This window comes from Panthera leo, chromosome F2 (assembly GCF_018350215.1).
Source record: "Panthera leo isolate Ple1 chromosome F2, P.leo_Ple1_pat1.1, whole genome shotgun sequence".
Lineage (NCBI taxonomy): Eukaryota > Metazoa > Chordata > Mammalia > Carnivora > Felidae > Panthera > Panthera leo.
In genome coordinates, this window is record NC_056695.1 from 8,435,669 (window position 1) to 8,460,291 (window position 24,623).

Consider the following 24,623-nt stretch of genomic DNA (forward strand, 5'->3'; position numbering starts at 1 on the left):
ATTCTGTGTCTCCCTCTCTCTCTGATCCTCACCCGCGCTCTCTCTCTCTCTCTCTCTCTCTCACTTTCTCTCACTCTCACAAATAAACATTTTTAAAAAATTTTAAAAGAATTCAGGTGGAGAAGAGGGCGAAGCTATCGTTAGAAGCTGTCTGGCGTGCCATGAAAATGGCTGGGGGTGGAATCCACGCTCATGAAGGTTCCCTAGCAATTTTTATGTAACAACTGTGTTCATGCCAGAGGTAACCCGAGCCTTTTTCTCACTTCAGTATGATAATGTCGCTGTAATCTGGCTCCCCTTGTTTTCGGGGACAGGGAGGGAAAACGGGAAGTAACACATCACTCACTTGTTTTGGGTGAAGCACGTAACAGATGCTATTTCAGTTCATCCTTACAGCCACCTTTGAAGGAGGAATATTCCTTACGTTTCATAAACGAGTAAAATGAAGTATAATTAACAAGTAACTTGCTGATATTTATATGGCTATTAATAAATGGAGGAACCAAACTGGGCCCATGCTTCCTCATTCCAAAGCCCTTTGCTACTTCACTTCCGAAAAGTTATTTTTTTTAAGTTTCTCTGTTTTTGAGAGAGAGAGAATGAATGAATGAATGAATGCGGGGGAGGGGCAGAGAGAGAAGGAGAGAGAGAATCCCAAGCAGGCTTTGTGCTGTTAGTGCAGAGCCCGATGCAGGGTTTGAACTCACAAACTAGGAGATCATGACCTGAGCCAAGATCAAGAGTCGACGCTTAACAGACTTGAGCCACCCAGGCACCCCAGAAAAGTTATTTTTTTAATGTAGAGATTTTCAGCCCCAATTCTTTGATTTTTAGTTAATGGGGGCATTTTGATTGTTTTCATGATCTAGATTCATGTTTTCATGGTCTGAAACTAAAAGAATTTGGGGGTCTAACATCTACTGATCATCTATTAAAAAAACAAATGGGGTGCCTGGGTGGCTCAGTTGGTTAATCATCTGACATTGGCTCAGGTCATGATCTCACGGTTCGTGGGTTCGAGCCCAGCATCGGGCTCTGTGCTGACAGCTCAGAGCCTGGAGCCTGCTTCGGATTCTGTGTCTCCCTCTCTCTCTCTGTCCCTTTCCTCCTCACGCTTCGTAGCCTCTCTGTCTCTCTCTCTTAAAAATAAAACATAAAAAAATTTAAACACAAAAGTAATGAATTCTACTTGTAGAATTACATCTGACTGCAAAACACAGTCCTTGGAATTTCCAAATTCAACTTTAACTCAGTAAATGGTGTTTTATTGCTGACTTGGCAGCTGGGGAGGGTTCTGTGTGTGTTTGGGTGGCAGATGCAAGGTGGTCTACGAAAAGGTAGAAGAGACCGTGTCTGCCCTCAAGGAGTTTATAGTCTAGTCGAGGAGGCTATGTACACGTTCACAGGTAGGCAATTTGAGAGTTTTGTTACCGGCATGAGATGGAGACGTCTCGGGGCTTGTGCCTACATTCCAAATTGATTACAGAGAGAAGAAATCGGAGGTAGAGAAGGATGTGACCCGAGGGGAGCAGGCAAGATTGGGTGTGAGTTAGGTTTGTTCTCGGCTCTGGCCCTACAGCTGTGTACAGAACTAACAAAAATCCCTGCTCTCCCGGGAGGAGAGCCTGACTGATGGTAAAATGGGTCTTGTAATCTGAATGCTTCCGATATTCCTATGGAGAAATGTAAACAGGGAAGTGAGCAGGGCAGGGATGAATGGCCGCAGATCGTCACTGTGAAACTGGGCTCTGCGAATAGGTATTAACTCACTGGACCAGCGAAGTAACGGAAGGTGGCCTGAAGAACTTGGAATCTCGACGGACACAGTGATCAGATGATTCGCAGAGATGAGCAAAGAGCAGGGGAAGGGCTGCTGCCGAAGGACTAGCGAGGAGGCACCTGCCACAATCCAGACTAGTTATCCCTAAAATGCTGCGATATTAGTGATTAACATCATGTAGGGTTTCGTAACACAGGAGACTAATGTGGGAAAAACCACCGCGATCCACTATTGGTCCGGTCCATGCCTTTTCCTAAGCTTCGAAGCCAGCCACATCTTGCGGAAGGGACGGGGCTCGACGGAGCGTTGTTTCTACTGAGTCAAGCGTGACACGCAGGTCGCAAAGATGACGGGGCTTCTGAGCCCGGGTGAGTAGGACGGTGAGAAAAAGGCATTTCCATGAAGAAAAACGGAAATTCAACAGAATATGCCTGTCATGCTGTCTCCATGATTTGAGAGTTTTCTAAAACGCATCGGGACGTCCTCTAGCGTATTCCTACTGAGAATGGGTGGGTTCTCCTTACAGCAGGGTAGGCAATGTGAAGTTGAAGGTGGGGGGTTCTCGGTGCCGGGAGACCTTGCGCCCCCCACCCTGTCCCCGCCCCAGGTGCACCTGGCTGGTGGCCCCACCCTCGGCTCTCTCTCTGCCTCACTGCTCAGGCTCGCAGCACCCACCTGGTCTGTCCTAACCTGCTCACGTGTTAAAGATTACTGACCCTGAGTGTGTCAGTAATTTTTACATGGTCAATCCTAGAGCAGAAGACACACAAAAGAGTTCCATCTGTGTTTAGGTTGCTAGGTCCAAACAACTTAATACGTATTTATTATAACACCTTAGCACCATTTGAAAAAATAGCACACAAACGTTGAAAGTAAAGCATACTATTTTTACATTATTCTTCTTTAAAGTGTTTTCTTAACGTGTATTTATTTTGGGGAGACAGAGTGTGTGTGTGCACGCGAGCCGGGGAGGGGCAGAGAGAGGGAAACAGAGGTTCCAAAGCAGGCTCCGTGCTGACAGCAGAGAACTCGCAAACTGCGAGTTCATGACCTGAGCTGAAGTCGGATGCTTCCCGACTGAGCCACCCAGGCGCCCTGATGTTATTAAATGAACACGAATGTACCCTAGTGGGATGTGTGTACCTGTGTCATGCAGCCTCTCGACTTTTGGAGTTGGATTGGACACCAGCAGCCTCACTTTCTGTTCCATGTTTATCTTTGCGTTTCTGTTCCCTGCGATCCTTCCTTTTTATCACAGCAACCACAGAAAACCCTGTTTCACACAGATTCGAAATTGCTGGAAGGAATACAGTGCAAGCTCATGTTGCACCTGAGCTGCCTTGAGCTACTCGTTCTCACAGCGTCCAATAGATGTCCTGGTGTTTCCCTCGAAAATTTGAAATATCCCCGGGTACGCCTCGAGTTTGCAGTGGCACCCTGGGTGCCTTGGCACACAGTTTGGGAACCGTGACCGCAGGTCTGCTCTCTGCCTCCCGTCCCTTTTTCTCTTCCTGCATCTCGTGACCCTTTTTGGCCATACCCATTTTAAGAAAGTAACTTGGGACCCAGCCGTGGCCTCATTTCCTCTTTTTCACTTTTAGACTCCTGGAGTGAGTTTAAAGTTTACTCTCTCCCGTCTGCTTCTAGTATCTTCCACCACACTTGATAAGTTGCTGTTTTGTCTTCAGGCTTAGTCCAAAGAATGGTTTCCAGTTCTTCTTCTTCCTCCCGAAGAACCTTTGGTCCTGTGACCTTTGGTCGTCTGGGGTAGACTCATTGCCTGGCTTTTGACCATCATACTTTATTGACCACAAGCTCACATGGGTGCCAGCCCATGGGGAAGATGGGCTTTCCGTGCCTGCAGCTCTCTTGAATACATTTAAAGTCCCCCACAACCACACCGGGATGAGTGCCTGTATCACCCCGTTCCCTATCTGAGGACACCGAGGCTGGCTGACCTCAAGGCATTGTAGCAGGACTGAACATCATATGGGTGCCCCTTGTCTCCCAGATAATGGGAAAGTCCAAAAGGCCGCTGTGGGTAGAGGGGACCAGCATAAATACATAGCTCGCCATGTTTGATGTCTAATTTTACAGGCGTATTTTTATCAGAGTCAAACACGGTTGCTTTCTGTACACATGTCGGCAAGGGAGAAAGACCAGGAAAAGCTCTGACCCGCCATAGAAGCGTGAGGTGTTTTCGTTTCAATTTTCATTTCATTTGATTTTAATATTTCTTTCCAAACTTTTTCTACATATGTAATCATAATGTATGTGAAACTTACCTTGCTTTTTTTTTTTAATGTTACATTATAAAGTTGTTTTGTTTTGTTTTGTTTTAGTTTATTTACTTATTTTGAGAGAGCGGGAGAAGGAGAGAATCTCAAGCAGGCTCCGCACTGTCAGCACAGAACTTGACGCGAGACTCCATCCCATGAACCGTGAGATCATGACCTGAGCCAAAATCAAGAGTCAGATGCTTAACTAACTGAGCCACCCAGGCACCCCATAAACAGTTTTGTGTTTTTTTTTTTAATTTAGGTACACAATTCTTTTAGCCATCCTTAAAAAAAATTCTTCATCGCCATCAAGGGGGAGACTTGTACACAATTTAAAAACCAAAACAGCTAAAAGCTTTAACATAAAAGAGCAGACTCCTACCCCCCACCCCCTTCCTAACATCCCCTGTCCGGTTTCACTCGCCAGATCCAACCATTTTCTCTATAACCGTCCCTTAAATGGACCACATCTCTTATGTACCTGCCACTCCTCCTATTTTTACTTATTTGACTTAACTATTGGTTGACAGTGGTTCTGTGGGATTACTATTGCTGATAAAATCCTGTTCACCCTGCAGATACATGTGTATAAACTCAGGGCTATGTTATCAGATGTGTTTTGTCTTGCCATGTTTACAAGCCTAATACAGTTCTACTTCTCATTTATCATAAAGGGCTATAAGCATATTGCTAGGATTCACGGCTTTATTATTAAGCATTAATGGATCTCCTGTCTCTTACCAGTTATTTTCCCACGCTAACACTGTAGAAGCTTAGGAATTCAGCTGAGAAGGTTTAATGAAATTCTACTGTATTTTACGCCATAATAAGGTAGAGCAGGTAAGAGCCTGCCCTTGATAATTGGAAAATTTGGGGAGCATACGGAGTAGGCGGGTGTGTGCAGATTTTCCCAGCAGAACTATTTTAAGGCAATCATCTTTTCAAAATCGAAGATCTGTTTTCTGACATATGGACTCAAAAGTATATGGATTGGTATCTTCTGTCATAATATAGTTTAAAAAATTAATACATTCCTTTTAGGGCAGTTTTAGGTTTACAGAGTGGTTTATTGAGTGGAAAGTTCAGAGAGTTTCCCATATGGCACCCCCCCCCCCCGTTTTCCCAAATTATTAACATCTTGGAGTACCTTGTACATTTGTTACAACTGATGAGCCAAGATTGGTACACTATTATCAATGAAAGTCCGGTTTTTATTAGGGTTCACTCTTTGTTTTGTACATCCTATGGGTTTTGACCAATGTATAATGTCATGTATCCGCCATTGCATCTTCGAATAGAATGGTTCACTGCCCTAAAAATCCCCAGCGTTCCGCCTCTTCCTTCCTCCCCCTGAACTCCCCCTGGTGAGCACGGACCTTCTTACTGTTTCCGGGGAACAGTGCTGTTTTGCCTTTTCCAGAAGGTCATATAGTTGCAATCATGCGGCATGCAGCCTTTTCATATTGGTTTCTTTCATTTAGCAATGTGCATCGAAGTTTTCTCCGTGTCTTTCTATGGTTCGATGGCCCATCTCTTTTTATTTATGAAGAGTATTTTTTGTCTGGATGTACCTTCCTTTGTTGATGCATTCACCTGCTGCGGTGCGTCTTGGCTGCTTCCAAGCTCGGGCAGTTACGAATAAAGCTGCTGTAAACATCCGCGTGCAGGGTTTGTGCGAACTTAAGTTTTCAATTCATTCGGGTAAATGCTAGGAAGTCCGGTTACTGAATCATTTGTCAAGAGAAAATTTAGTTTGGCAAGACACTGCCACAAACTGTATTCCGAAGTGGCTGCACCGTTTTTACATTCCCCCAGCCACGAACGAGCGTTCCCGTTCCCTCGTATCTTCACCAGCATTTGGTGTTGTCGGTGTTTTGGATTTTGGCCATTCTTCTGGGCGTGTGGTGATATATATCACTGTTGCACTAATCTGCAATTCCTTCGTGATGTATGGTGTTTCGCATCTTCCCATATGCTTCTTTACCATGTGTATCTTCTTCAGTGGTGCCTGTTCAGATCTTTTGTACATTTTTAAAGCATTTTACATTTAGTTCTGCTTATCCATTTTGAGCTAATTTTTGTAAATGGTGTAAGGTCTGGGTCTAGATTAATGTGTTTTCTCGTGTGGATATCCAACTGTTCAGCACCATTTGTTGGAAAGACTGTCATTTCTCCATTGAATTAATTTCACAGACTCCTCTGTCAAAGATCAGTTCACCATATTTCAGTAGGTCTGTTTCTGGGCTCTCTTTTCTGTTCACAGTGAAGTTTTAAATGAGTTTTTGTGTTAACTTCAGTGAAAATAAAATACATTTTCATAAGAGGGGGGTAGGTAGAACAGATGATTCTTACTGTTTCTTCTAGTTTTATCTCGTGAGACTAGTTTTATTGATTTGTTTATTTTTAATGTTTATTTTTGAGAGAGAGGAACGGGTGGGAAGGAGCAGAGACAGAGAGAGAGAGAGAGAGGTTCTCAAGCAGGCTTCACTCTGACAGCACAGGGCCCAATGTGGGGCTCGAACTCACAAACCATGAGCCGAAGTCGGATGCTTAACTGACTGAACCACCCAGGCGCCCCATGACTAGTCTATATAGAAGTGTAGAGTCAGGGTGATGATTTTCTCACAAAAAGTTTCTGGAACCATTCCAACAAACACCGGATCTCTGTGTGTGTCTTTGTGGGTCTGTGTCTGTCCCTGTGTGTATAGGCAGACGTCCAGACATCTACCGGACAGAATTTCTGGCTATGTCCCTTAAACTTTATAGTGGGACATTAAACCTGACTTTCACCGTTGACTAACAAAGCATATTGTTTTACCCCAACGTGTAGCAGAAAATCTCAGTACGCAAGGTCATTGCCAGTAATTAAAACATCTGATTTCCTGCCACATAGCCTTCATCAAGGGACATTCGGCAGCGTCTGGAGGCATTTTTGGTTATCACGACTCACGAGGAGGTGGGGGGAGAAGGGTGTCACTCTCTTCTTGGGTAGAGGCCAAGGGTGCCGCTAACTACCCAACATGCAGGACAGCCCCCCACAACAAAAAATTCTTTTGGTTCCAAATGTCAGTAGTGCTGAGGTTGAGAAATTCTGTTGTAGAGCAGCCGATTTATTTATATCTGAGGCCTCTTTTCCTCCTCTTGGCTTCAGCCTCAAGAAAACCTACACTTTTTGTAGATTTGCAGCCTACGTCTAACAATTGCACAGAAACTCACGGCAAGCTGTAACATTCAGCTTCCTTCAGCTGCCTTGGGCTCAGTTTCACCTTTTTTCCTTCTTTTTTTCTTATTTCCTAGTAGTTTGTATTATGTTGCCTGCACGCATGTAAAGCTGCTTTAGTTCTTAACATGAAATATAAATACATGATTTTATGCATTTCCAAATCTATGTGGCAGAATTCTTGATCACAGAAATCTGAGGCTAGACGCAAAGTTGAAGTTGATTACACTTCTTGGTTGGCAGTACGTACAGAATTCATACTCTGCCTTTCATTTCCTCTTCTGGTCATTTAAATGACACGTTTGATACATAAGCTTCTCTGATACATAAGTTTCCATGAACTCATCTTGTTTTCATTGTGTTCCCTTTTATTGTTAAGAGAAACAAAACCAAAAAAACCCCATTGTTTCAACAATCCCCTCTTGTCTTCCTCTGTGTGAAATTGCTCAACTAAGACTTATGCAAATCGGGATCGGCTGTGTAAGCAAGGCTTCTTAATGCACACGGATCCAGGGGGATGCCACCCATCGCTTGTGTATTTGTCATCCGCTGCACACTTATCATAAGAGGGTCAGGCCCTCGGCCTTGCCTCTTACCACTCAGATCCTTGCTTGCCTCACTCCAGCCATACCAGCTCCTCTCCTACCCCTCACCTCATTCCAGTCACGGGACCTTTGCACAGCCTCTTTCTTCCACCGCCAACTCCCTTACCTGAGACCTTCCAACTTTGCTAGGAGTCCAAGAGAAGGGGCCATGGGGGTATCAATTGCCTCTTGTGTTCACATAGGGGTCTGAGTCCTTGTCACCTCTTGAGACACCTGGCAGGTAGGTGTCTGTTTCTCTAAGCCCAAGACAGCTGAAGGAAGCTGAATTTTGTATCATGCCATAGATGCCCGCTTAGGTGCATCTCCTGGATGTTGAACGGTTTTCCTTAGGTGTAGTCAGCATATCCATGATCGACAATTTATTTCCGTTTAAATTCTTAGCAAAGACACGGCTTTAGCTGCAACCTCTCCAAGTTCTTAACTTCCACAGATTATCAGCGTTTCAAAGATCGTAAGCCATGGGTCCAGCTTCTCTTGTTTGTTATATTTCTTTGCTGTACGTTTCATCCCTGTGACTTATTTACTTGATACTTGGAATTTTGTATCTCTTCGTCTTCACCTGTTTTGCCTATACCCCCAGCCCCCCCTCCTCTGATAACAACACTTTTCCGTATTTATGAATCTGTATCTGTTCATTCATTTGCTTTGGTTTTTAGATTCCAGGTATAAGTGAAATTGTGAGATATTTGTCTTTCTCTGACTTATTTCACTTAACATAATACCTGTTAGGTCCATCTATGCCATTGTGAATGGCAAGATCTCACTCTTTTTTTTATGGGTAAGTAATAGTCCTGTGTGTGTGTGTGTGTGTGTGTGTGTGTGTGTGTGTGTGTGTGTACCACTTCTTTATCCATTCATCCACTGATGGACACGTAGGTTGCTTCCATATCTTAGCTATTATAAATAATGATGCAATAAACATAGGGGTGCGTATAAAGTTTTGAGTTAGTGTTTTCATTTTCTGCAGGTAAATATCCAGAAGTGGAATTACTGGATTATAGGTTATCGCCGTTTCTTATTTTTTGGAGGAAACCCCATACTGTTCTTCATAGCGGCTGTCACAAACTTACATTCCCACCCACAGTGCACAGGGTTCCTATTTCTCCACATCCTTGCCAGCACTTGCTTTTCTTGTCTTTTTTTATTTTAGCCATTCTGACTGGTGTAAGGTTGTGTCTCATTGGGGCTGTCTTTGGGAAAATGTCTATTCAGAGCCCCAGCCCATTTTTTAATCAGACTGTTTGAGTTGTAGGAGTTCTTTATATTAATATATTTATGTTCATATTCTTCATATTGGATATTAACCCCTCATTGGATATATCATTTGCAAATACCTTTCCCATTCAATAAGTTGCCTTTTCATTTTATTTTAAAAAAACTGTTTTTAATATTAATTTTGAGAGAGAGAGTGAGTGCACAAACAGGGGAGGGGCAGAGAGAGAGGGAGACACAGAATCTGAAACAGGCTCCAGGTTCTGAGCTGTCAGCACGGAGCCCAACGTGTGGGGCTCGAACTCACGAACTCTGAGATCGGGACCTGAGCCGAAGTCGGGTGCTCTACCGACTGAGTGACCCAGGTGCCCTGCCTTTTCATTTCATTGATGATCTCTTTCACTGTGCAAAAACTTTTTAGTTTTTTGTAGTTTCAATTGTTTATTTTTGCTTTTGTTTCCCTTGCCTGGAAAGACAGAAAACTATTGCTAAGGCTGATGTCCAAGAGTTGATTGCCTTTGTTTTCTTTTGGAAGTTTGTAGGTTTCAAGTCTTACATTTAGGTCTTTAATCCATTTTGAGTTTATTTTTGTGCATGCTATAATAAAGCCCACTTTATTACATATTACATAGTACATATATATTTGAATATATATAGAACATATATATCTGGTGAAGCGCCCAACTCTTGATTTTGGCTCAGGTCATGATCCCAGAGTTGTGGGATTGAGTCTAGCATCGGGCTCTGCACTGAGCACGGAACCTGCTTGGGATTTTCTCTCTTCCTCTGCCCCTCCCCCCCTCTTTAAAAAAAATTAAACTACTTATTACCTACTTATTACCAACTAATATTAATATAGTCCTAAGAAGATCCTGTTTTGAAAAATAGAACTGTTTAAAAACAATCCTGTTTTTAAAAATAGAACTTTCCTTAAAAGGCATCCTAGGAACTTTCAAAAGCTTTTAAAACAATTACATTCAATAACAATTGTTATACCTTTAAGCTATTAAAACCACTTCAACTAATAATACACAGTTGTAAACTTAAGCTGTTAAAACCATCCCTCTAGTATAAAATTACATAAACCTAGTTGAAATATACAAATGTTGGCAAATTGATCACTTTGTAATTATGATTGTAATTTTTCAGAGAACTGGCTATAGGTGTAATAAACTTTGAGAGTGACCTATAGTTTTGTATTTCGAGTATATTTCTGATCGTGTGGTATTTACACACAGTCCCCTTTCTTTATAAAGAAAATATCCTTTTCTACAGAGCTTTGTGTAAGTGACCAGTTATTTTCTTAGAAACAATGTATTGCTGAATGGAATGTTAAGAAGTGCACACATTTGTGTGTGTGTGTGTGTTTATTTATATTAGAGAGTGCACGAGCAGGGGAGGGGCCGAGAAACGGAGACAGAATGTGAAGCAGGCTCCAGGCTCTGAGCTGTCGGCACAGAGCCTGACACCGGGCTTGAACTCAGGAACCGCGAGATCATGACCCGAGCTGAAGTAGGACACTTAACTGACTGAGCCACCCAGGCACCCCAAGAAGCGCACACATTTTAAAAGACTTTAATATGTATTGTCAAGTTAAAAATAGTATCATTGACTCTCATGCCAAGCCACATGGTTTCATTTTATGGTGAAGAAATTAGAGCCCAGAGAAGAAAAGTGGTTTTGTCCGTAATTACAGGACTGTCAGGGCTGGACCCAGCAACTCTGCTTCCCAGTTCCTAGTTTCCTGTACCTGTCATTATCTTCTGCGGTCTTCCCGCCAGAGTCAAATTACCCTTGAACTTCTCCAGATTCCAAATGTTCAGGTATTTGAACCCTCACCTAATTCTTTAATGATCTTTTCTGGACTCACTCTGATAAATGCGGCGACTAAAACTGTATTGGTTTATTAAGGTTCTGATAAACGCAGTCAACTTGCTCTTTTTATGCATCGTTATTTCAGAATATTTCAGGATGGGCTTCCTGTTGTTTATGCTACACATTTACGTTGTAGCTAACTGCATAATATCTGGATCTCCCTGCTGCTCTGCGTCCTACAGCATGTAATAAAAACAAGCTTTCAAACCAGATGGAGACATTGGCAAACATAAGGTAAATTAAAATGTCTCAGATTTCGATCACAAAAACATAAAATGGCACGAAGGGGAAGCCAGCCATACTGCCCTATATCCATCTCTTGGGGGGTCGAGGAAGCATATTTTGAAATTAATTCGTTATCAACACAATTCACATGCCATAAATTCACCCTTTTAAGACACACAGTTCGGTGGTTTCTAGTAGCTTTGCAAGGTTCTAAAACCATCATCACGAATGCATTCCAGAATGCCCTGCCTCCTGTGGGTAGCAAGCTTGCGGAATGTCCACACTGCACCTCGGCCGTGCAAAAACAGAGGAAAGAAGGCTTCACGGTCTTCAACCCTCGCTCCTCATCCCTCTGAATAACAGCAGGTCAGCAAACAGCCTTAAGTTTGCCAACAGGGTTTGAAGTTTTCCCAGCTTAGTCTTCTTTCCATCATGTCGCCACCTCTTTAAGATGGGAGTTTCGCTCTTCGGGTTTCTCCTCCTCCCTTCTTAGGTGGTACCTACGTAGGTACAGGGTTTCTGTTGTGCTACTTGGGGAGGGAAAAAAGCCACGGGTTCTCTCCACGTCCTTTGTGTGTCTGCTGCCATATGATGGGCACTGCTGACTGTGTGGAGCGTTAACCCGAACAGCCCCTCCAGAGCGAACGGATCACGGCGGGATCTCCCAGAGCCCCTGTCCCTTCAAAAGGCTTCTGAGTGAGGGGAGCCTCCAGATAGCCTTCCGTTGTGCCTCATCCTGTAAGCAAAAAGAGAGACAGACCCTCTGTCAGATGTACAGTCTCCCCCAGGTTGGATCTGGGGGTGTAGACCTACAACTACTAAATGTACTTAAAGCAACTTCCCGCCCCACCCCCCTTTCCCAATTGGCCCTTAATAATAAAAGTGGGTGGGCGTGGCCCCCTTTTATTTAGAATGGGGGTTCTACCCCATTCTTACTCTTTCTAATGCTCCTTCAGGCTCTCTGTCACGTTTTATAACTCAAGAAGTACTTCTTGTAAAGCACCCCGCTCCCTTCTACGCGGATCCCACCCTTAGTCACAGACCAGAGGTGACACCCACACCATAGAGCAGTCCTGTGACCCGCGTTGTCAAGGATTTGCTTAGATTTACGGAACCCAGAGGAAACCTAGGAGCCAGGACTACCCAATACCAAAACGACATTGACTTAATTGCCCCTCAACCTTCAGGACCTCGTATTCGAGGCTGGTCGAAACCAGGGTCTGGACCCGGGTGGCCCTGGTTATCAGCTTACTAACTGTGTCAGTATGGTTTTCTGGGCGATTTCATCGAGGGGAAAGTACCGAGAACATTTGAAAATGATTACCATGGCCTACAGAGGAGAGAAATCTTAGTTGTCTAAGAGAGTCTGGCTACATCTTTTTCAATTCTATCTTTCTCGAAAGGAATTTAGGAACGTTGGCAAAAGAAAACTACTTAAGTAGGAACTCATGGAGTTGATTATGGAGTTTAGTTCTGGAGCTTTCTCCTCCTCCGTTGTCCTGAGGCTACCACTGAGACACTTTCTCTCTGATAGGTTGTTGGAGCCCCTCCATCGACCTTGCCTCTCTAAAAACATCTCCGGAGTCTCATTCTTGAAAGCACACTAAGAAGGAAAACAATCAAAGGGTGTCAAGAAGGCTTCTATTTGGGCAGACAAAGCAAGGCTTGAGTTAAATAGCTGGTTCTGGAATGTAAGCACGAGGCATGGAAGACGTTATTTAGGGATAAATTCCTGGGAATGACCCTTGAACCAAACCCAGCCTACTTTGGAAGTTCAAGATCACTGTTTGGGTTTTTTTTTGTTTTTTTTTTAACGTTTGTCTATTTTTGAGAGCTAGAGAGCACGAGCAGGAGAGAGAGAGAGAGAGAGAGAGAGAGAGAGAGAATCCCAAAGCAGGCTCTGTGCTGTCACTGCAGAGCCCAATGGGGGGCTCCCACTCGTGAACCGTGAGGTCATGACCTGAGCCGTGCTTAACGGACTGAGCCACCCAGGCTCTCCCCCTTCTTTTTTATTAAATGTTGAAGGTCACTTTGGGGGGGGGGATTATTCTCCCTATGTCGTTGGGGCTTCCTTTTTCTTGTGTTTCTAAGCTCACTAATTCAGAGATGAAACTCACAGTATGGGGAGGCAGCAAAGCCTTGGGTGGGTCAAGAAGTGTGGCTTCGAAGCCGATGGACCAAGTTCCGTTTGTACCTAAGACCTTTGATAACCTCGCACAGGTTCACCTCTGGGCTTTGCTTTCCTCATCGGGGCAATGCTGGGCACAAAGTAGGTAATTGCATATTCTTCGCTGCTCCTCCCTTCCCACATACACATGTCTGGTAACTCCAGAATGACGCTGGATATTGCAAGGTTAGACAGGAGGTCGGTAAGAGGAAGAAGGTTCTGGAGCTGCTGATGAGCCTTTGGATGAGTAATTGGCTTGTTGCTGGGAAAACTCCATGCAAATTAAAGCAGTCGGTTGGGAGAAGTAGTGGTGAGTTTTTAAAAAAAAAAAAAAAAAAAAAAAAAAAAGACAATTTAGTTTCTTTTTGGCTGATGGAGTAAAGACAGAAAATTTACAAATCATAATAAAAACAAAATGGGATACCAACACAGTTTCTTTGTAGCATTTTATAAAGGCTGGAAACGCAGGTTCTGGGGGGTTGAATTCTAGTAACCTTGTTTTTAAATTTTAAGAACTAGGATTTTAACTTGCTGTTAAAATATGGATTCAGATTACATAGGGGGAAATAGCTTCCAGTTTCCTACTTTATATTTCTTTAGGCTCTGATAATATGAGAAATGAGTGATTTCAAAACTTTTATGTAGCAGTCAGGGAAGTGATTTGTATGGACTTGAAAAATATAGGTTGAAATATAATATATGGGGTGTAATACCTTCACTTTTTTATATATTTTTAAAATGTTATTTATTTTTGAGAGGGAGAGCATGAGTGAGCGAGGAGAGCATGAGTGAGCGAGGGGCAGAGAGAGAGAGAGGAAGAGAGAGTCCAGAGTCCAGAGCAGGGCTCGAACTCCCGAACCGCAGGATCATGACCTGAGCTGAAGTCGGATGCTTCGCCGACTGAGCCACCCAGGCGCCACCGTAGTACCTTTTAAACCTGGGAAATCTGTGACAGAGGCCAAGATATTACCCAAAATGCATGTTAAGTGCAAACTCGGGAACCTCTTCCACTCCCCAGCTTCTCTCCCCGTCTTTAATCACAGGGTAATGCATATGCACTCACATTCTGGTCATCATGCCATACCCAAGCATACGGCAGAGTTGACCCGGCATGGAAGGCACCCACCCCAAAGAGGGGAGGGACGGAGTAAGGAAGAAAATGGCCATTTGGATGGGCCAGGTGGCCTGGGTGCCACCCCGAGGGTGAGGTGGCGATGGGCTCCTACCGTCCCCTCTTCGGGGTGGGGTAGAGGCTGTGCTTCTGTTTCTCATCGGCGACAGTGTTTCCCTTGCTGCGCTGGAGGGAAACTAGCGTTTAGACCGCATTTATCTATGTGCTTAACAAACACGTCTATAGCTCTTCCAATGTGCCGCTTTCAGCATACTTGTAAGCACTTTACAAACATTGACTAACTTCACTCATTTGAGCATCATAACAACGCAATGAGCTAGGTAAGATTATCTCCAGTTTTCAGAAGGATCCTGAGGCACAGAGAGGTTTGGCAACTCGCCCAAGATCACACAGCTAATAATTGATGGACCCAGGATTTGAGTTCAGCAATCCAACGCTACAGTCCTCACTCCAAAATATCTTATAAGTTGTGGCGTCCTCTTTCGGAATGTTGAAGAGAAAATTTCTGTATAGGATCTTGCCCCTTACAATGGACTTCAGAACCTAACCAACATGGTGATGGGTCTGTCTTCTTTTTCTGTGGATAGATGGATATGCTTTCATATGGATATGTGTGTGTCCCTGTGTCTCTGTGTGTTTTTTCAATCAGTAATGACCGATGGTCAAGAATGCCTGAATTCTACAAATCTCTCTTTTTAATTCATTCTACTCTCAGAATATGTCAGTTTAACCCAACTTAATGAACTCTCCCCTACTGACATGTAGATTGTCTCTCTATATGATATACATAACGTTCACGTGAACAACCTTGTGTATCTCAAGAACAGTTCCTCTAAAGTTCTTACCATGAAAATAACCCCTGACAACCCGTGAAGTGATTGAGGTGTTAACTAACCTTATTGTGGGAATCATTTCACAATACACGGTGTACAAAATCATTAACATTGTATGCCTTAAATTACACCATGTCCTATGTCAGTTATATTTCAGTAAAGCTGGAGGGGGAGAAAAAGAAATCCGTCCCCGGAAGTAGAATTCCAAGCGGACGGTTGCTTTTTTAGCAAGGGCATGGATAACGGTAAGGCATTATTTGATCTGACCAGAGGCAGCAGGGTAGCAAATGAAGACTCATACTTAGTCTTTTCTTAAATCTTTTCTTAAAAACGATTTTAGTATTCTAAGGCCCTTAACTGAGGATAAGACACCCCAAAGGATGTTTGTATTCTAAGGCCCTTAAATGAGGATAAGCCACCCGAAAGGATATTTGTTCCAGTGAAAGAAATTTCTGGAAAGAAAAGTTAACCACCTCCCGTTTCCTGGGCGTGTTGGCAGATGACCCTTTGTGAGCAAATAGTTGCCCACATGTTTGTGTCTATTTTAGACCATGTAGTCCAGCTTATGTGATAAAGATCCCATGGCTGTCTTTGCATGTCAAATCTTGGTTATCGTCATGATTTTTTTTTGATGTTTATTTTTGAAAGAGGGAGTAGGGGAGGGGCGGGGGGGGCGGGGAGACAGGTAGACAGAGGATCCGAAGCAGGCTCTGAGCCGTGAGCACAGAGCCCGACGCGGGGCTCGAACTCAGCAACTGTGAGCTCATGACCTGAGCTGAAGTTGGACGCCCGACCAATGAGCCACCCGGGTGCCCCTCAGTCTTTATCATTATTGACCGAAAACCCCCACGTATGAAATGCGTCTTCACTTCTAAAAAATTGAAGGCCTTGCGAACTACATCATCCGTAGCACCTTACATGAAGTTAATCATAAGAAACCTTAGCATCTGTGGGGGGGGCCTTGCCCTCCTGTGACGGGCCCGCCCTACTTCCTCTTGCCTTCGTGAAATGCCGTCACTCGCCCTGCACCCCTGTTCTTCCTGCCAGGAAACCTGCGATAGCAAATCTGGTGCCCGCCATGTCACCACATCCCCATTTTCCTCTTTTCCTCGGCTCGGCTCTTCTGCTTTTGTTTTATTAAACTCCTCGTTGTCTGTTTTGGGAAAAGCATTTCAAGTCCTTCTGCAAGAGAAGCAGGCTGTAAAAATGGTCTCTCTTCCTTCGGCATCATTACCGAAGTAAGTAGGACACAAGTTTCAAAACCACCATCGTCTGGACTTTCAGCTAAGCCTGTGTGCGAGGCCCAGCGCTAGGGTTCAGCAGTGCCGTGGCTTTGGACTGGTCATAACCGCCTCTCTGGGCCTCAGTGTGCTCTTCTGTAAAGTGGGGTCAGTAATACCTGCGTCATAGGGTTTCTTCAGGGAGTCCATGGGATGCTCAAAAAATTATAAATATTTAAAAAAAAATTCTAGAGTGTGGGGGCGCCTGGGTGGCTCAGTCGGTTGAGCACCTGACATTTGCTTTTAGCTCAGGTCATGATCCCAGGGTTGTGGGACCCAGCCCTGCGTCGGGCTCCACACTGAGCGCAGAGACTGCTTGGGATTCTCAATCTCATTCTCTCTCTCTCTCTCCTCCCCCCCCCCACCCCGTTCTGCCTCTCTCAGATAAAAATAAATGAAATAAATGCTGAAGTGTGCATCATGGTAGAGTGTAGCTCCTATCGCTTGCAAACGTGTAACCACCTTAGTTTTTGTTGGGGGTACGTTGGATTTTCTACTTTTCGGGAACCTTCCCACAGCACGAGGAATTGGCAGGACCAGGTCTGAGTTCATCCCCATGTCACCACAAGCAGCTCTCTGAGCTTTCTCGCTGGACGGTGATGAATTAGAACTCCCTGTCGGGTGGACCGTCGGCAGAGGCCAGCTCAGCCTGAGCCACCGAGGACAGTAACCCCACGGGGAGCAATGTCGTAATTGTTGTCATCAACAGCCCTTGTGTGTTATCAGTTATCCATGGTGACGGGGGGGAGGAGAAATTATGAAATGAACATAAAGAGGTGATCATCTGTGAACCGTTGCCACCGTTTACACATCCACCTGCTTTCTGTTTCCATCCTTCCCTCTTCCTTCGTGGGGCCACTGCCCGTGGACAGTCGTCATCGCCTCTTTGTCCAGACCCCGGAGAGGTCTGGCTCCCAGACGCCCCCACTCCACACCAGCTGTCTTCTCTCTCCTTGTTCCCGCTGAGTCTCTCTCTCTCTCTCTCTCTCTCTCTCTCTCTGCCGGGGTTTCTAACATTTTGTATGACTTCTTTTTCATAAAGTTGTTCATAACATCCTCTTATTTTCTCCCCCTCCTCTGACTTTTAATTTTGAATCTAACAAAGCCACAGGAAAAAAAAAATGAAAACGTCCTCACCTGGGTTCTCTGATTTTTGAACGTTTTGCCGTATTTGCCTCCCGCCCCCCCTTGTCTTTGTACTGGGCAAAGCGTTGTAACTTGTGACACCATGAGCCACCCTCCCCTGCACACCTGTATACGTCTCCTAAGACTCGGCCTCATGCCGCACGATCAGAGAGCTATTATCTCATCAGCCACGAAACCTAGCAGTTCCCTAACGTCACGTTCAGACACATTCAGATTTCCCCGGTTATCCCACCCTGTGTCCTCCTCTGTCCCCACCCCCATCCAGGATCCACGCAAGGTTCACCCGTTATGTGTCTCTAGTCTTTTAATGTGTAACCGTCTCGTCCCCACCCCCCTACCCTGTGCACTCTTCAGTGTGTCCAGACATGGAGTTGGACTGTGGACTTGTCTGATCATTTCGTTCCTCTAACGTCTGTATTTCTTGCAAACTACAAGTCCGTTCTAGAGATATCTGCCTCTGAAACCGACGGAGGTGGGTTTCCTCTCCTTTCTCTTGTTCACCTTTTGCAAGAGGGTCGGGATGATGAGCGTGTACACAGCCAGAGCCGCCCCACCCGGTCATTCTCAGGGGCGTGTTCCCTGAGCACCTGCCCCGCACAGGCACTGCGTAGCCGCTGGGAATACTGCCGGGAAGAAACAGGCTGGGAGTTTCCCCAGCAGCCTCGAGTCTGGCGGGTGCTGACCACAAGTTAATCAATATGTAATGGGGTGTCGGTCACAATTAGAAAAGAGAAGAGTGTAAAGCCTGAGCAGTGGAATGGGTAGACGGGGGATCTTTTCAGTAGGGTCCTTAGTGACAACCAGACTGGGCAGGTAGCATTGGGGTTAGCTCTGGAGACGGTGGGAGAGAGAGACACACACACAGAGGGAGAAACAGACACCAAGATACAGAGCACCTGCTGGAATGGGGCAGCCAGCCAGGTCTCAGGAGCACCTGCAGCCCGGAGGGTTGGGGAGGGGTGCGGTCTCTGCGAGGGGGAGCTGGGCGGGGGGTTGGGGGACCCTCCAGGGCCTCCCCTTGGTGTTGCCCGTGTGCTCAGCAGTGGGTGCTGAGAGGCCTTCTCCAGGACCACATTCCCTCGTTTTAACGGACGATCAGTGAAAACAGCATTTTGGAGGGGGTGGGGGTTGAGACTGGTGAAAAAAGAACTTGCCTGTTTACCCTAAAACCCATCTCGCTCATTTACAGATCCACTTCAAAACCCTCCTCCATTTCAGAAACTTGAGCATATAAAAAAAAGGGGGGGTGCTGTTTTGAATCAAAGAAATACTTGCTTCCCCTTTATTTTGGGAACTGTGCTTGCTAGTTTCAGAAAGAGGTGTGACTGAGCCTTTAGAGGCTTCATATCTCACTAGTGCGATGATAAACAAGTTGAGGGGTGCGGGCCAACTGGGAGCCTGCGGGACAAGGTGCAGAGATCAGCGGTGGCCACGTGCCCTGTGGGTGATAATCCAGAGATCTTGGGACTTCTTGGAACAGTTCTTCTTCTGGGAGTTATTTCCTGATTCCCAGCACCTCTCCCCCAAGCTCTGAATCATCTCCCCCTCCTCTGCTGTTGTAGGCAGTGGTCCCCAAAATGGCAGTGCTTCCGAATTCCACAGATGCACCCCCCTCCCCTGCTGGGTACCCTCCTCCACTGGCCCCAGTGGAATTTCCTGGAACGTGTCCCGGGAATCTGGTCTCTTGAGTTTGATGATCCTGGTGTTCGTTTAGGTTTGGGACCCACTGCCCTATGGGGCCTTCTGACAGAGCTCATAACAGATGGTTTTTAATGTATAGATCGGACCATGAGGCTATGCTGTAGGCAGAATGCGTATCTGATTATAGTTTTCAGAATCCTCTCTTCAGTCCCCAGAGTGCTTTGTGTGGTGCTCTATACATCCCAGTATTAACCAGATAAATGAGTAGAAGAGTTCAGCATTCGGAAGCATGGTTATGTCCTCGTGCTCTGGTCAGGCACAACCCCTTCTGCCTGTGGTTCTTCCTCCAAAGTAGTCATGTGTGGCTGATACCATCATTCATGCCTCCAGCTCCGCCATCTCGCCTGGTTTCCACACTCACCTATCTTCCTGGGAAGCCTACTGGATCTGATCATTTGGATGTTCCTCCGGGCATCATCTCTCCTCTTGCATCTCCTCTTGCATTTCCGGGGGGCGAAGGCCCCCCGCCATTTTCCCAGGCCCGAGGCCACATTCAGTTGCCGCCAGGTTCTCTGCCTTCTGGGTCTTCTTCATGCTTGCCTTTGAGGCCTCAAGCCCCTGACTTTGCCTTGCACGTTGTGTCCTTGTGAAATGACAGAGTAAGCCCAACAACTCCCCGACGTTGCACCCAAGGTGTGCCTCCCTTTCCATCCCAGCCCGATGGCCTTCCCTACCTGCTCCTTGGCGAAAAGCTTTCTCATTGCAGAACTAGTTTTCTGAAGGGATCAGCCTGAACCTCTTCCCCGAAGGGGTGAGATGAACTAGTTCCCCAAAGGGGACATGTTGTCTCAGGGTCAGTAGTTTGCATTGAAGTTCTTTCTTCCTGGAATCCCTTTACTGACTTTGCCGTGTGGCTCCCATTCTGACTCACGGAGCATTTCCTTCAGGACATTTCCTGCTGACTAACTCTGTCTCCACCTGCCTGAGTTAGATGCCCTTCCCTAGGTCCTAGTTAGTTGCATCCTCTGTCATGGACTCGTCCCGTTGTACTGTAGCTTTGATTCACACATCCCCGCCACAAGAATACGAGCGTCTCTAGAGCGGGAATGATGTCTGGCTGACGTAAAATTTCTGCCCGAGCAGTAGCTGTTGAATGAATGAATGAACCAGCAAATGGATATGTGAAGCACGTTTGAGTTCGTTATCTATAATAAAGCATAAAAATATACTCTTTCTAGCCTCTGTCAATGGAGATGTTTGGGAGCTTAATGCCAGTTCTAGAATGGTAAAACCCTGTCATTGCTTTTATATTCCAACAGGAAATATGGGATGTATAAAATCAAAAAGGAAAGACAATCTGAATGGCGATGGAGTAGATTTGAAGCCTCAACCAGTACGTAATACTGACCGAACTATTTATGTGAGAGATCCAACGTCCAATAAACAGCAAAGGCCAGTAAGTAGATAGTCTCAGGGGAGCGTTCCCACAGCAGGATCAAAGCATGGCTGCGTAATTTAAACACCGAATCTGTAACCTGTGCGTGCAGAAAATCAAATCCGTTACTTGGGCCCCCAACAACATTCGATATGCCTTGTAACTTAATCCTTTAAAGAGTTTGTAAACATTGTAGCGATAACCAGGCTCCTTCCTGTCCGAAAAAAAGGGGCCGTTGGTCACCTTCTCCTGTGAAAAGAAAATCACTTTTCACGAAACTGGTGCAAAGACCAGCTCTTTATACATAACGATGCATCTGCCTATCTATCTGGACCTGTATGACTTAGGGTAGATAGTGAGATTAGTGCAGGGGTCTGGAAGCAGAAGGAAATTCTGGATGCAAGCCAGAAGCTAAAAGAAGTGTGAATAGGCCCTTCGGTGTGTCCTGTTTTATCCCACATTTTGTCATTCTTCAGTTAATTCCAAACGGTACCGATTCTGAAGCCGTCAGGACTTTTTGTAGAGAATTAAGAGATTAAAAAAAACACACACAACTAATTCTGCCCCCTGACCTTGCACGGATATCTTTTATGAGTGACATGCTATTCGATGCCATTGGGAAATGCTGGGCAAAGGAGGACCTAATACTCTATCTGACTTGATGGAAAGGAGGAACAGAGCTTTGGGTAGTTAGTGCTTCAAATGAACTTTATTTCAGGCCTACTGTCCTTTCCATCTACATATAGATATGTATAGGTAGGTAGATAGGTCTGTAGATATACATAGAGATTCCTATACCTGTTGATCTATCTGTCTATATAATGGAATTTCTAAGCGTTTAAGCTGGAAGCAGTTTATTAGCCCCAATGCCTTTATTAACAACTTCCAAAGCGGCTGTAGTCTGACCTGTTTTAAATATAACGCCTTGGCATTACAGAAGTCTGTTATTGTTGCCAAGGCAAAGTTACGTATTGTTACGTATGTCAAAATCTCCTGCCACTGTTGAAATTGAGACGTCACTGTTGGCCTCCGTAAAAATAAATGGAGATAAAGAGTGAATATATTATCGCTATTAATTACCGCACATGATTCTAGACAGAGAAGTGAACGTTACGCTTATATAGAAACTCAAAGTGTATAAGGATATGGCTTTAATAATTTCATCATTATAAATACATGTAACTATATTTAAAAATATTACATAAACAAGCATAGATGTAGAATCGTATTATATAAACATGATTAATAGGAAATAAAACGATTTGGAGAATTGGGAGTCACAAGTAGTTTTCTTATTAGAGACTTAAAGGATCTCAGAGACATTATATGCTAACTAATTTGGATGTAAATTTTAAAAAGTAAAAAAATTTAAAAAAAAAGATGGAGAAAATGGGGGTGGGGGGGAAGATCTCAGAGAAAGAATCTGGCTTTTTCTGGTATCACATGCAATGCATTTTTCACGCTTTAAACCCAAGTTTTCTCCTGAACTGATGATCGAAGATGCCCTTTATTCAGAAAGCACAAAGGCAAATAGTATGAACTTACCGTGTTTCCTCTTACTTAATGTAAAGCAGGTGAAACGTTGAGTTGGAAAGCAGAAGTAGTAAAAAAATGGTTGCAACCTTGCACCTCTGTCGTGGATTCTGCATTTTAGTCTGTGCCTTCTGTGGTCACAGATGCCTTTGTCTCACAAGGCTGTTAGCTTGGCCTTATCCCATGGCCGTAGATAACACTCCCAGCTGCAGCCAGATGTGCCAAAAATGCACGCCTTGTTTTGATGACAGAGGAGCCGTGATGGGACAGGCAGAAGTGATGGAATTCAACGACACCCCGAGGAAGAGACCCTTTAAAGAGAAAGAGTTAAGGCGACTGCACCGTATATGTGTTTTGCTCTTATGAAAAGGCTACTGAAACCTTTGTAAATTAAGGACTCATTGATACTTGAAAATCAGCTTGCTGCTTTCAAAGTGATTTAGTCTCTCATCTTCTAATTATTTCCTCTACGTCATTTATAATTGATCATGCGTCGTAATTATGCAAATCCAGTGATTAAAAAATCAGTCTAGAACTTCTTAAAATAAGTCTTCAAGGATAGTATGGACCCATGATTTTCTGCTACCAGAAAATCTAGTGTGTTCTCTCTCCTCTACAGCCCACCCCCAACCTCCTAATTGGAGATTTTATGGGCTAGCTTTCGTCAGAAATTTAAATTTCAGTGCACGCCGTTTCAGTCCCATTCCATTAAGTCACTTTAATCAAAGAGAAAAGTTGCATGATTTGCGGGTCTAGGCCTCCGACAGTACTTTCCTTAAAAGGGGCCCCGGAGGTCTTACCATCCTCTCCGTGGTCACTGAGAGGAAAAGGGATTTGATTTAAAAAGTAATTGAGGTGGCTTTTGTCCCACAGACCCTGATAATTCACCCCCCAGCAGAAATAACAAAAGATGCCAGCCGTCCCCATGACAGAACCGGGGTCAGCCTTAGGAAGCCTGGATCTGTTAGGACCGGTTCTCAGCTCCTAGGGACAGACCCCTGACCAGTTTTCTACACAAGTCTGGGAAACGCGGAGATCAGCAGTCCTGGCCAGAGTGGCAATCCCACAAAGCCAGCAGGGACCCCGGCTACCTACCCCCACCCCCGCCCCATCATCTTCTGCTCTGCTCTCCCTGGTGTCTGATTTCCAAGCCTCCACCTGTTTCTAGGCAGAAAGAGCGCAAGGGAGAGGGGGAGCCGGCCCAAAGCACCCCCGCAACCAGTTTGCTTACAGACCTCCTTCCTCCCCCCCCCCCCCCCCCCATCTGCATAGAATGTCAGAGAGTCAGAAGCATAGCCACTTGGCTGGGCAAATTGCCATCGCACACAGTATTAGGGTCCTGTTACCAAATAAGAGGGAGAATGATGATCGGGTTAGCATCTGGCAGCCCCTGCTTCGAGCCCTGGTCGCTTCCTGCCATCGCAGGCAAGTGACCGTGATAGAGAGTCTGTGGGGAATTGGAGAGACTGTGAGGGGGGAGAGTCCTTCCACCGAGCTGTGTATGTCAGGACGCAGCTATGCAGAAGTTTTTCTCTCTGTTCTCCTCTGCCCTCCGCCTTACTAAATGGCAAGTCCTAAACCTCACGTGCTACCGTCAGAAAAACGAGAGAACGTACAACGTGAACGCGGGAGAAAGAAAAGCTAAACGTCAAAATCCTCTTCCTAACAAATGTTCTCTCCTAGGTTCCAGAATCTCAGCTTTTACCAGGACAGAGGTTTCAAACCAAAGGTATGTCTTCATAGCAACATGGCTTCTTTTCTTCACCGTTGCAGGCTCTGCAAGGTAGTCAGCTTGAGTGTTTTTAGGTTTCTGTGTAGAAAAACACACGCAACATAAAAGTTATCACGGTGGCCATTTTTTTTCAAAAATTTTTTTTAACGTTTTTTATTTATTTTTGAGACAGAGAGAGACAGAGCATGAACGGGGGAGGGGCAGAGAGAGAGGGAGACACAGAATCGGAAGCAGGCTCCAGGCTCTGAGCCGTCAGCCCAGAGCCCGATGCGGGGCTCGAACTCACGGACCGTGAGATCGTGACCTGAGCCGAAGTCGGACGCTTAACCGACTGAGCCACCCAGGCGCCCCTCACGGTGGCCATTTTTAAGCGTACAGTTTTTAGTGGAAATAAGTACGTTTGTGTTATTGTGCAGCCGTCACCTCCATCCGTGTCCAGAACTTCTTCGTCTCCCCAAACTGGAACTCTGTCCAGATTACACACTAGCTCCCTTCCCCTACTCCCCTCTGCCCCCAACAGCCCCCATT

The 24,623-nt window shown here is 45.2% G+C and overlaps 1 protein-coding gene across 3 annotated transcripts in view; it reads left to right on the forward strand.

Annotated features, from left to right (window-relative positions):
• The window catches only part of LYN (LYN proto-oncogene, Src family tyrosine kinase), a 123,041-nt gene that overhangs the window by 36,278 nt on the left and 62,140 nt on the right, over nt 1-24,623 (forward strand). For 2 of the 3 annotated variants that reach the window (XM_042923329.1, XM_042923330.1), the window contains exons 2-3: nt 20,715-20,851; nt 24,047-24,092. In XM_042923329.1, coding sequence (XP_042779263.1) covers nt 20,720-20,851; nt 24,047-24,092 — 178 coding nt within the window. In that variant the 5' untranslated portion in view covers nt 20,715-20,719. The remainder of the gene's footprint in view (nt 1-20,714; nt 20,852-24,046; nt 24,093-24,623) is intronic. The other variant, XM_042923331.1, reaches the window with a different exon arrangement.